Consider the following 14234-nt stretch of genomic DNA (forward strand, 5'->3'; position numbering starts at 1 on the left):
GAAACATGGAAGATCTTTACCTGATATTTTTAATTACATTTTTTTTTTTATTTATTCAGAGAGCACACAATTTTCGCTTCACTAGCTGACACTAGCAAGCCCAATAGCCTGATGTTACTGTATTCTCCATAGATGAGATGAAGGCAGGAGATCAACTGGGGAGTCAGAGAGCTGAGATCACATTCAAATAAACTGATCATTCATTTAATCTACATGTCATTAACACAAATGCACCATGGGGCTGAACTTATGATACTCTATTGATCCCTGAAGGTGAAATTTGTCTTTTCTCTTGCCCCCCCCCCCCCCCCCCCCACCACAGGGAGGTCAGAGGTCAGGACACCTCAGCAGGGTGGATGCTGGCTATCACAGGAGGTTGAACCTGTGTTTTCAGGTTGAAGGACGACCTCCCTCTTCCATCCTCCCTCCTCCATCTTTCCTCCTATCCTGACACTGGTGTGGCTCTGAAAACAACCTCCATTGATTTCAGCTTTACTTTTTCCAGTGGTACTAAATGGAAAATTGTATTTGCCCAAGTTTACAACTCCAAGTTCAGGGGATTGAGACGATTTGTTGAAAGCTGTTATGCCGCTGAAGGGAATCTCCGATTGTCCCGGTCCCATCTCTCTCTCTCTCTCTCTCTCTCTCTCTCTCTCTCTCTCTCTCTCTCTCTCGATTAATAGCACACTTACCCCACACGACTCTCCTGTCCCCTCTGCCCCTTTCGCTCTCTCTTCTTCTTCAAAGCATTTTCTCATAAAGCGAAAGATCAATAGCTCTTTAGAGTCGCTGATGGTGTTTTGATGTCTCCTTATCTGGATTACATGAAGATGGACATTTGATGAAATCACCTTGAAGCCTTGTCATTATCATTGCTGTAATGGACAGGAAGGAGAGTGGCTCTTTATGCCTGTCGTTCTGCCCTCCCTCTCCCTCTCTCTCTCTCTCTACCTCTCTATCTCATACTCTGTCCCTCTCTCTGTGTAATGCATTCAGTCAGCAGGTCTTTAAAGGAATAATCCATGGCATTTTCATATATGTCCATTTTGCTACTCTCTGTTGCCAGTTCTTATACCACAATGTCGATTTAACCTATATTCAGTTTGTGAAAGCTTTTCCATTTGCTGTTCTCAACACCTGGTGTGTGGTCGCTCTTTCCCAGGAAAAATCCTCCGGTTTGTTTGGAATAAACAGAAGAAGAAGAAGAAGAACTGGGTAGTGATGAGCAGCGATAGCCACCATGTGCTGAACAGACAAAGAAAAGAGAAACTCAAACTGCATCAACAGAAAATCCAAGGAAATGACAGTATCTACTATCACTCAAGCTTTATCCTACAGTTAGATTGCTTCATTTGCACTTGTCTGCAAACCAAAACTCTTTCAAGGGACAAAAAAAAAAGTTTTGAATTCAACTGCATTGAATTAAAACCTCACCAAGTTCACGAACAGTTCATGTCAGTCAACAGAGGCTTTGCAGCTGTATCACAAATCTCCCAGCAACCACATCTGGCTCCATCATGCATCGAGGTCCAGTGGAGAATTGGCTGAACGCAAATATAGTGGTGATCAGTTCCCAATCAAAAACAGAACAGAAATGAACCATGTTTTTTAAATTCCGTTGAGAAGGCCAAGTTGTACGTTCAGCCGTTCACAGCCTCCGATATGGCCGCCACAGGGTGCGTTACATCAGTGGTTCTCAACCTTTTTTATATCAAGGACCCTAATTTAGTCCACATTAGAGCCACGGATCCCCATTTGATGACCACTGCGTTACATCACCTGAAAACTCTCTACTGACAGTGAAAACTGAGAGCCCGAGCCTCCCAAACAACCTCCAAATGTAAATCTATTGATCTATCAGTCGTGTTGACGTGGTAAACAAACACTCCCAACAACATGGAGATTAGTATTGATTCTAGGTTGGTGAAATGATTACCGCTACAGTGTCAATACATTCCAGTGTCTTTCCACTGGTAAATGAAATAGGTAAAGCTGCTGTAGATGGGGAGGGAGGGAGAGAGAGAGAAAGAGAGACAGAAAGGAAGAGAAAAAAAAACCCTCTCCTCCATGACAGAGAGGATAAAACAGGGATGTAATTTTCAGTGGCTGACCCAAGGTGATTTAATCTGTTGACAGTCAATATGCTGTTATTTCCACCATGACACCGCCTCTACACAAGCCCAATCATGGCTAATTTCACCAAATAGACACAGTTGATGCTGTTGTTGGGGATTACACTACCGCTGATGCTTTGCAGATGAGGTGTATCCAGTATGCTGTAAATAGTTTACTGACTATACAGCAAGAGTAGAAGATATGACTCTGTTGTTGTGATCCTGGCAAAGACACTCTCCGTCAAAATGTTGTTTTTTTACCGTATCAAACAAAACCATTATTTGCATCCAGGCTGTGAGTGTGCAGCAAGCTCTTGTTACTCGAGTTTAAAATCATCAAACCCCCCTGGCAATTTTATCTTTATGTACTTCATGATGTTTGTTCTGAGTGTTGTGTGTGACTGTCCGTCATAATTTGCTCGACACAGTCCCGGTCCAGGGCCTGCAGATGTCCGTTTCCAACTGCAGACCCATGCTATTGCGTATAAATCTTGTTAGCATTCATAATAAGGGGCTTATTGCATCCCAAAAATCTTTGAGGGGGCAATGGGGCATAAATTCACACAAACATATCCACAACGCAAATCAGTGGAGGCCACAGATGTCAGTTATCAGCACCTCGCCGCTATACTCGCATTCTCAAATCCATTTCTCTGTAAAACTAAAAGCATGAGGAGACCGGAGGGAGGATTACTGAGACATGATATATCACACAATCTGAATCATCATGAATAACCATTATGAAAAAACTGTTTATTTTATACCTGAGAGAGATGTTAGATATCAAATATCCCCCTCAGTTCGATGCTTCTTCATACACTGCAAAAAATGACAAGCTGTCCAGTCATTTTAACTTGTTTATAGACCTATTGAGCTTATTTTGTGATGTTTTTAGTCAAATTATCTCACTGCACTGGCAGATTAATCTTGCTGGTTTCAATAAATTTCACTTGATACACGCCAATATGACTTCTTTCAATAAATCATCATAAAACAGTGAAGAAACTCTTGAAACAAGAAACTTTCTCCAAGACAATTTACATTACATTTTGTCTAAAGCGACTTACAATAAGTGCATTTTGTCAACAGTATAGTGAAACCAACTGTCACAGCCTTCACCAGCTAAGCCTTTTAATAGGAATAAGTAGCATTTGTAGAATCCTTTTTTTTTTTTTTAGCAAGTAAATTTCCTGAAAGAAATTACATTATCCTGGAAAAAAAGTCACATTTGTTGAAATGATCTGCCAGTGCAGTGAGATGATTTCACTAAAAACAATCCTAAAATAAGCTTGATAAGTCTGGATACAAGGTAGAATAACTTTTTGCAGTGTGTTCTGAGCCGCAGCGTGATGTGATTTGATTTCGGCTGGCAAGCGGCGCGACGGCAAAACAAGAAGGAAACAATTTGGCGCAATTTGCCGGCGAGCCGGCCAGCTGCTTGTTAAGGTTCACATTTCTGACGCACGGCGCTGGAGAGAGCCGGCGGCCTGCAGGAGGCCGGGCGCTGAATCCTGCCCAGCGCTGCGGTGACATGGATCATCAGCCCCGGGCCCCATTTCACAACTGATTTACTCAACGTCAGACGGTCTCCGCACTGAATCCCAAACACTAGCAGCTCAGTATCCCCTCTCTCTCTCTCTCTCTCTCTCTCTGCCTCTCTCTCTCAATTCAATTCATTGAGCTTTATTGGCATGACATACATGTGTATATATTGCCAAAGCACACAACCACAGAACAAGAAATGTAAGGCAGGATGATAGCATGAATTATACAACAGATCAGGGTCTTTTTTACTTTGAATATTGGTGAATAACGATATCAGCATTCCATAGTTACACTACTGCATAGGGCTGAACAATTAATCGAAATTTTATCGAAATCGCAATATGGCCTACTGCAATTTTCAAATCGCAGGAGGTGCAATATTTGTTAAAGGTGAAATGTGTGTCAAAATACCATTTTAAATTAAATATTGTCGTGCTGCAGAGATGTCCTGGCCTACACATCATATTCTACAGACTTAAGAAAACATCTTTGTTTGGTACAGATCCCCGCAAAAATCACACCGTAATCATTTTAATAAGTTTTTCAATGAAAATGAGAATAATGATGTAAAAATTATCATTCCCTTTAATATCGCAAATCATATTGCAATTGCAATATCAGTCAAAATAATCGCAATTAGATATTTTTTCAAAATTGTTCAGCCCTACTACTGCACATACAATTACTAATTCTCTCTCTCTCTCTCTCTCTCTCTCTCTCTCTCTCTCTCTCTCTCTCTCTCATACCATACTGCATGTAGACTGGCTTTGCTTGAGTGAGTTCATTATCTATATTCTCTATTAATTTGCATGGCAGGGATGTTTGTGCGAAACTTCAAAAGCCTCAAACATTCTGGCCGCATAGTAGTGTTTTTTTTTGGATATTCTCATGTTGTTGTTGTTGTTGTTCCTAGTTCATGTGTGTGTGTGTGTGTGTGTGTGTGTGTGTATGTGTGTGGGAGCTGGTGAGTTTTCAAGCTCCTTTTAGTCATTTGTTCCGTGCTTGTTTTGATGTGAGAGGATTCCTTAAACAACCTCCAGAGTCAAAGGTGTCCTCCTCCTCCTCCTCCTCCTCCTCCTCCTCCTCCTCCTCCTCCTCCTCCCTGCCCCACCGCAGAGCCGACAGCAGGCGGCACATAATGGCTGCTGAATCTCTCCTTCAAATCGTCCAATCAAGTCTCCTTTCACAGCTCTAAAGAAGCCTGAAAGCTCTCTCCTTAACTCTTACTTTTCTTCCATCTCACAGGAATGACTTGTTACAGCTATTTGTCAGGCCGCTGCGACCCTTGACCTCCTTAATGCATGTTTTCGATCTAGGAATTGAGGCTTATTCTACTTTTGCCTTGTCACTCTAGATGAGAGCGTCAGCTGAATGCCTAAAATGTGAATGTGAAATGCAGCCTTAACTGTGGAGCTGCTTTGTGAGAGGCAGTATTGAGGTTGAATTGGTATAAATGTGCAGGAGTCTGTGTGTGCGTGTGTGTGTGTGTGTGTGTGTGTGTGTGTGTGTGTGTGTGTGTGTGTGTGTGGGTGGAGGAGACATCAGCGCACTCACATGTACTTCATGTTCACCACAGTGCAGAATATTCATCCAAAATCCTTCACCTCTGGCAAAAACGATAATACTTTCATCTCATGTCGTCACTAGTGTGTGTGTGTGTGTGTGTGTGTGCATGTATGTGCAAGAGCGCTGCGGTTGCGGTGAAAGGTTTTCTGCCGCACCACGCAGAGGTTAATTGGAAAATGCAAGCCTCACTTTTGATGTTTAGAATTGAAAATGGACGCCTTGACATTCTTGGCTGTTAATAGCTGGCTTTCATGTCGGCATCGCTCTCTACATGTGACATTGCAGGACTCCACAGCGATATTATACATATCATGTGTAAGATCTGAGGCAGACTTCATTAAACACGGCTGAACTTTAATCCCGGCTCCTGTGTGTTAGTGATTTAAATTAAAACTGAGCTTGATGCTGAAAGAAACCAGCAACAGAGACACACAGAGATTCTCACCATAGTTTTTCCCTCAGCACTTTGAGATTTGCTTTTAATGAAGTGTACTATAAATAAAATTCACTTGTGTTATTATTTCTTGGAGGTTTAATAGCATGCAGCTGCTTATCTTTGATCATTTCTGCTCAGTGACAAAAGTGTATGAGATGTTTGTAAAATTTGTATGAGATGATCGTTCCATATAAGCTCCGTGCAACGTTCTCTTTTGTGGGTGCTGTGACTTTGACCCTTGCACCCAAATTTTTTTTTTGAGGGGGCACGAATTCCCTCCAACATATCCACAATGCAAATCAATAGTGAACATTAATAGTTACATACTTGTAGCCAGTTTGGAGAAAGCTGCATTTGGAAGTGTAGACCTCTGGTTGTGCCAAGTCATCTGTTGCTGGGATTACTGAAGCATGATCTGCTGCACAACTAGAATTATCCAGACAAATAGTACAAATGAAAAGCAACAAAAAAAAAATCCTTGTTTATTTTCTAATATTGGTGATCTGGGGGAATAGGAGTTTAACTACTGCGTGTTGCTCTGGATACTAAGAGTTTCAGCTAAATGTGTGAAACGTTAATTGTCTCTGACAGTGTTTCTGGAGCTGAAGCACCACTGGAGGGCTCTCTCACCCCTTCTGCCTTTTGTGTCCATAAATCTCTCTGCTCTGAACACTGAACATCTGCAAACTCAGCTGGAGCGGTGTGCCGAGGCTGAAGCAAACCCACCAATCCAGGAGAAAATGAACGTCATTTTGCACAAACTCAATAAAATAGCGTTTGAAAAGTTTAACTGTCCTGTACTGACACCAGTAAAGTTCAAGTTTCCTTTATTGCCATTCATTTCAGCACAGATGAGAAATCACTCTGACATTTACAAGATATTACAAACATGACAGATTGACAATGCAAACTGCAGCAGTAGTATATACAGAATACAACCTGGACAGACAAAGTAGTCTAATGGAAACCCCTATATGGCCTATATGAAACCCAGCAATGTTGTTTCCTATGAACTTTTATGATTAAAATGTCATCTATAGGCTTAGCAGATGAGATTAAGCTTGGTTGCTAAGAGTTGCATGTTGGGCAATTTGAGTAATTAGCATAATGAGGTAATTAATCGCCAAAAACTGGAAATGGCTATAATTTTGCTTCTAGTTAACTTAGAAAGGTGATCTAAGAGTCTAAGTCCATGTTTGTGATGTCCAGAAATTCATCTATTACCATGGTGCAGTCACGCAACCATTCCTCATTAGCATAATTTGTATAAATTATGTAAAAATTAGGTCAAAATCAGGAAATGACTATATTTTTTGCTTGTAGTCAATTTAGAAAGATGATCTTAGAGTCTAAGTCTATGTTTTGATGTCCAGAAATTCATCTCATGCCATAACTAAATCATGCAACCTTTCTTCATTAGCATAATTTGCATAAATTATGTAATAATTAGGCTGAAACCAGGAAATAGCTATATTTTTGCTTTTAGTCAATTTAGAAAGGTGATCTTAGAGTCTAAGTCTATGTTTGGATGTCCAGAAATTAATCTCTTGCCGTAACTAAGTCATGCAACCTTTCCTCATTAGCATAATCTGGATCCACGTCCATTTAAAAGCGACATGGTATTAGATATTATTTAGTTTTTATTTTTCATTATGCTATTTATTTATCCCCGACCCCAAATGTTTCATAACATGTTGTAAAAAAGATTTTATGAAGTCCTCCAAGCTGAGCCTGAAAGACTCTGCCACCTTGGGAATTTCACCCAAATAATTACTTTTACACCTAAAATGATAATAGCACAAGTTCTTCTGTACAAACTGGGCAGACAAGGTTTCCAGTTACAAATGGACTCCTAAATGACAGCAGATTTTAGATTTGAGATATGAGATATTAGATTTTAGCTTAGATAATTGCAACATTTGACATTTTTTAGTCTATGCTTATTAAGCATTAACTAACCCATAACTTAGTGTACCCTTATTGTAAAGTGTTACCACAACTATTTAAGTGTTACACAACTATTTGTACGTGCTTAAATAAATACAGCTAAAATATATTGAAGAAAAATAAGGATCAATCAAAAATGCTGTATTAAATTTCACAATTTTTATTAGGAACATGAACGCTGAACCATGAGAAACATTAAGATTTAAAAAACTGGGGCCTAAATCTTGCTATACACAAGTTATCTCTCTAATGCTACCGTCGCTTGCAGTTTGAAGGCTTTTATTTTACAACTTTCATTTTTGGGATGAGGTTGGGATATGATTGGCATGCTTGGTGACTGATGACATATGTTTGGTTTCCATAGTGAATGTCCCGTATCACAAAGTGAATGAATGATGGCGTTGCCAGGATACTGTGCGTCGGCCGTATAGGATTCAGCAGACATTGATCTGACTGTATTTCCTATTGCAAAAGATTGGAATGACTCAACTTACATTGACAAGAATGCAAAAAGACAATCAATTGTTAAACTGAAGACCCAGATTCAATCAAGGCTGTCAGACCCAACAACCTCTTCCTCCATTCACAGCGATCTCCTGGGTGTTACGCACGTCCAGTTCATCCAAGCTGCTTATAAGGATTGCGCAATTGGGAAGGACAAGGGAGGAGAGAGTGTGACGGGCGCAGAAAAACGAGACTTACAGGGAATTTTTCACACAAATATTGCAACTATTTCCTACTTGGACAGCGTCCACTGCATTTTTTTTTTAACTTTTTGTCGGTACTAATTTAGAATAGCTAGTCTCCAGACCCAGTACTGGGATCTGGAGTGGAAGAGGTTTCAAAAGTGGGTTTTCTTTCATCAGAGAAGAGATGAAGGTAAAACAATTAGGCCTATTTCACTCACATTGTTTAATTTAACTGACAACCTAATTGACGGAACTTGTTGAGTAAATTGACTTTCTGTCTTATTGATCGTTGTAGTGTAACTGGGTAGAGGCAATGAATATCACGTTGGTTTCTAATAATTGCAGGTACAATATTAAGACAAAAAGACATCAGTAATAATCTTTAATATTTATAAAAACAAGAAACATCTATAACAAAAACTAGGAATTGGCATATCAAAAATTAATTTATATGCTGGCAGCTGTTCTTACATAAAGAAGACATCAAAGTCATAGAAATAAATGTAAGCTACTCGTTTTATTTAACTTTTTAAAGGTTCTCCATCTAAATCTGCTTGCTGCCTTGGGCTGGTTGGTGACTGTTTGCAATGTGTAACATAATGAGGTCCAACAATTCATGACATGGATTCATGTTATTATTCAGGTTATATCATGTTCAGGAAGCTACACAACCCAAGGTACTACCAAAGTTCACCATCCCTTTAACTCTCTAAACCAAATGACGGCTACATGTTCACAATAAACATTCATTTACCCACCGGATCAGCTTATGATTGGTGTCAATATGCACTTTGGGCAAGGAACAGAGTACTCCTTACAACACAGCCTAATAATGTGCCAACTGTATCAACACGATGCATTAATGCCTTCTCTCTCTCCCGCTGCACCCAGGGCCTTTCAAGGTTCCTCTAACTATTCTGTATCCGGCTTGGGGCATCACAGACTTCATTTCTGTTACAAGTCTGTCAAGTCTGGTCGGACACATGCTGTACACACCCTGAGGCTCATGTTGTACTTGGCCATTCTATTGAAAATGGTGTGCCTGGATATTTACAAATTTCGTGAGTTCTGCCCTTTTGTGGATATTACTGTATTTATATATGTATACTGTATATATATCACTGTTTTTCCGGCACGTATTGCATGCCCAGCCAGCCGTCCCGTTGGGGGATCTCTCTGTGACTTGGCCTGTCCGAGGTTTCTTCCAGTTTTTCCCCCTAACAAGTTTTTTCATGGCAGTTTTTCAAAGTTTGCATTGAGGGTCTAAGGCTGGTGGTGCCGGCTATGTAGAATAGTCTTGCTATAATCTGTTTTTATGTGTCTTACTCTTCCTGATGTTTGTCCTTTATCATTCTGTCCTATGGTTGATTGTTGATCAGGTAGATTTAGCTAGGCTCATTCTCTGTACAGTCCTTTGAGACATGCTTGTGATAAAGGGCTAAAAAAATACACAAACTTGACTGACTTGAGTTTACAAAGTGTCTGAACAATCAAATGAAAGCAAACATCACTCTCAACATAAATTAAAAACCAAAAGGCACCACAAAATGAGATGAGAATAGAAGGTAAAAAAACCTATATATATCACATAGAAGCAAGTCTTTCAAATTAAAGTTTAAGAAGTAATTTAAAAGATGATAGCGATTCTATTAGCCTCCTCAGGCAAAGCCAACAGACTACTGGCAAAAATATCACCCTCAGATACTCTAACAATGTGACAAATCATCAATTTCTGATGCTCAATGCACATGTTATTTTGTGATGTGATCTAGAAAGAAGCCCTCGCTCTTTACCTGATGTGTACTGTTGATGTTTTTGATCGCTGAAAATGTTTTTGCTATCAAACTCTGATATATCTAAAATTAAAATATATATTTGCACGTGACGCCACATCGTCATCAGTGAAACAAAAACCCAATTCTGAGTCTAACAGGTAACCAGTGAAGAGATACCAGAAGTGGGGTGATGTGATTTTTTTCTGTTTGTACCAGTTAAACTTCACCAAGCCGGAGACATGAAAGAGATTTTTGACTGACGCCAAAATAAAGAGAGTTACAGAAGTCTAAACATGAGGACAAAGTTACATCGGAGCCTATGGATTGGCAAATGTCAAAACTGCAACAAAGAAACAACAGGTTGGATGCAAATATTTTAATTTAGGTAGAATGGAAATGCATTAGTTATTCATACATTGTTATGCAAGTTTAAAGCCAAAGCAGACAGGATAAACAGGAAAACCCGATATTGCTTAAAAACCCAGTAATCTCTCAAAAAAAAGCCTGAACAGTTTACTCTGTCCTAAGAAAATCCCATAAAACTAAAAGAGAAAGATGTGCAATAGAGCAGATAAGGACTGGATTATCGTTACTACGCAGAATTGTACGTCTGTCTGTACGTCTGACATTAGTGTGTGCACCGCATGATCTGCCCAGTGGTGGACACGACCCAGACAATGCCCAGGTCGTAGCTGACGTGTTTCATGGCGGTGCAAATGGGGACGAACGCCCACGCGGTCCCTTGTGGAACACGACTGGTGATGCCGGTTCTGTTGAGAGAGGAGATGAATGTAGAAGTCTGTCAATCGATCATTGGGAGAATTCTTTTTTTTCACCAGCAGAAACTTACAAGTATCATGAAGATGCTCCGTTTTTGAGATTCTTTTATTGTATTTTTATTTCTGTGCCATTCTTTGCTGCGCCAGTTGAATCTGATTCCCTTCTGGGATCAATTATGAATAAAGAAGGTCCTGATTCCATTTTGGGAAAATTTTTCAAACTTAAATTCATCAGTCAATATTTCAAAAACATGTGATTTTATCCTCAAATACACAACGGTGGAATTTTGATGAAACTTGGAGGGATGATGCATCTTCACATTGTGTTCCAGTATTTGTGTTCAGCCTAATGGGGCCGCTATAATTAAAGGCCAAAATGTTAAACATTGAAAGGCCGTAACTGCTACAACACCGGTCTGATTTTTATGAAACTTGGAGGGATGATGTATCTTGTTACTGATTGGTCCAAGGGGTGCCTGCATTATTTTTAGTAACATGTTTACTTGTTTTCTCCTGTGTTTATTCTTTGTTGGTATATTGTAGTACTGCAGTAAAGTTTTCAGTCATTACGCATGTGTTTGAATAGAAGCCATAATAGCCTTGAGGACGTTCTTTACTGAATATTACGGGATTATTTACAGAATATTTATTATTAGGATTATTATTATTATATTTAGAGAATATTATGAGTACTTTGGCTCACTTTGTACCAATTGCAAACCTGTTATACCCATAATCACAGTAAAGAATGCCCTCTGGGTGTTGTTACCAGATTGTGTGGAGTATCGGCTTACCTTTCGCAGACCTGGCCGGTTGTGGTCACTCCGAAGACGCTGCCGTCACTCCCCACCTCAACCATTTTCATGGCCAGTCCTGAGATCTGCGTCCAGCCAGAGTTGGCGCAGGTGGTCGGAGTCACACTCTGTCAAGAGATGCACATGTCAACATCAGAACGACTGCCATCAGTTGCTCAAAAAAAACTAATGAATCATGAGAGTCATGATCCATGAGTGTGAGATTAATGTACTAAATAATAATAATAGTAACACAGTATATAAGATTTAAAAGACATATGAGTTTTCATTGGTTCTGCAAACAGTTTCCCACCCTTGTGAGGTAGACACGGGAGCTTGTGTCGACTCCCCAGCATCCGTAGGGGCCGCAGCTGTAGTACGTCAATCTAGTTGGCATGCGTGTCCAGGAGACGGTGCCCTTGCCCGTGAAGCCCAAAGTGTAGCTAGTCCTTAGACAGTAGATGTAGTTGCCGGTATTGGCTCCCACAACGAAAAGATTACCGCCAGCGTCAATCTGCTTCAACCCACCTGCAGGCAAGGAAAAACACAGAGGTACAGGTACACTTAGTCAGCATGTCGTCCTGACTTCATAAATCTGTGAACTGCAAACATCAGTTCTGTAAATCTGTCAGTCTGAATTCTTTCTAGCTGACAGGAGCAATGTATTAGCACGATGAAGACACTGTATCTGAAGTTTTTAATATGTTCTGCTTTTTGTATTTTTATCTGTATCCTACAATTTGCTGCAGCAATGACCCAACTTCCCCAAGGTGAAAGAAGGCATGCAAAAAATGTAACAAATTCTCCCCTTTTTACCTGGAGTACGTGCCCAGGTGCCACTCACAAATTTGTAGACGAGGTTACTGGTGCTGACGCCCCACATCCCTGCGTGTCCCACTGTGACATGCTTGAGAGCGGCTGCGGGCAGTCTGTGCCAGGTCGTTCCACTCAGGAAAAAGTTACGATTGTATCTGTCTGTCGCGACCACTTTCCCCTGTCCAGCATCGATCTGATTTGCATAGGACAGCCTTGGGCCCGGCTTGCAGTTCCAGGCTGCGGAGAGGAAATCGTCATGAGTGGAATTATTCATATGTTGCAGGAAAATATACGGCATCTGATGGTGACTTACCATGACTGATGGCCAGGTGACACAGCACCAGCAAGAAGGCTGCAATAGTTTTCATGATGTCTGTGGCGTCTCTGCCTCTGTAGCCTTTGCACCTCTGGATGATCCTCTGTATGAGCTGCTGTCAGACTGAAGTGATCTCTTGCTTATATACAGTAAGCATACAGGGGAACTGACCCATGAATCCTATTACAAGGACAGCACCAACCGGTTCTGCAAGAAGATCCAAGGAAGCCGGATGGAATAAATTTCCATCCGGCTCTCCATCAGGTCAATCATTTTAACTGATGAAAAGTCTCCCATTCTACACTAGTCATTCCATACTAGTTGAGATAATTCAAATTGAATTCCCGTAAGGATGGTGACCGTATCTGAGAAAAGCACAGATGAGGTGAAGAACATACACACACAAGAACCAAGCAGCACATAGCAAAAATATTAAAAAAACACAAAAATAATTCAAAACATCATCAAAACAGAGTATGCAATGGTCCTTTCCTAATATTTAGCTTTCAGGATGTGATCCAGATGTGCCACGGTTTCATAAAAACTGGTCCCACGTCATGTGAATGAGAGGAATAACATGTAATGCATGTCATAGAATACTTTATTTTTTCTTCCTCTGCTTTAATAGGTCAGAGTGAGGTGTCTGCACTGCTGTATTATAAGCACACTCAATCCACTTCACTCTATCTGCATTTCTTCTCTGTTGTCTTCTAAATTTAAAAAACTAGCTATTAGGCAAACCTTTTTTCAGGGGAATAGGATGTGAACTTGTAGCCAATAGTAGAGTGTTCTTGTCAGTTTCTTTACAATATAGTGTAGTGGACAAAATGCCATTATTGCCATGATATGCCATGATCCACATGGTCAGGACACGCTCATTGAGGCAGTGCTTGAGTCATGCCAAGGTTGGATACGCCACACAAAGCTTTATTTGTCCCTGTTTCGCTAGGAGGAGTAGCTACATGGCGTGATGTTGATTAGAATTTATGGCCTAATGCCAATGAAAGGCAAGATGTTGTCAAATAAAAAAAAAAAACTATGGACACTGCAGCCTAAAACATTTAATTAATATTATGTTCAGTTATTTTAATTGTAATGATAAACTTTCAATTTAACATACTCTTTTGAAAAATGTGGCCGTTTTTCATTTTGTTGGTGGTAGTGAAGATTTTTTGTTATTGCATTTGATTTTTACACATCAGTATGTCATTTTGTTGATGGTATGTAATGCTCCAAAAAGGATTTTAAATCTGAACATGCATTTAATGTTTTGCAATCTGCACTATTGTTTCTAGAAATGCATCTGAACAATCGAGAAAAACTGTATGAGAGCTATTACAATCTGTGTAAAGCATGCAGTCCTGAAACATTTACCACATATGAAATATTCTAGTGTCTTCAAAATGAACAACGGAGTTTCCCATGTAAACAATGCGGATGCGTTTACATTCATAATT

At 40.1% G+C, this 14234-nt stretch overlaps 1 protein-coding gene across 1 annotated transcript; it reads right to left on the bottom strand.

The window, feature by feature from the left end:
- Nucleotides 1-10433: 10433 nt before the first annotated feature.
- On the bottom strand, nt 10434-12881 carry LOC139927744 (fish-egg lectin-like). The gene is made up of 5 exons (XM_071920005.2): nt 12775-12881; nt 12462-12698; nt 11959-12173; nt 11646-11773; nt 10434-10842 (listed from the first exon to the last, which is right to left on the bottom strand). Exons 1-5 carry the CDS (start codon nt 12827-12829, stop codon nt 10701-10703), a joined length of 777 nt encoding a protein of 258 aa, XP_071776106.2. The 5' UTR covers nt 12830-12881; the 3' UTR covers nt 10434-10700.
- Nucleotides 12882-14234: the final 1353 nt, after the last annotated feature.

Source organism: Centroberyx gerrardi, chromosome 24 (assembly GCF_048128805.1).
Source record: "Centroberyx gerrardi isolate f3 chromosome 24, fCenGer3.hap1.cur.20231027, whole genome shotgun sequence".
Taxonomy (NCBI): Eukaryota; Metazoa; Chordata; class Actinopteri; order Beryciformes; family Berycidae; genus Centroberyx; species Centroberyx gerrardi.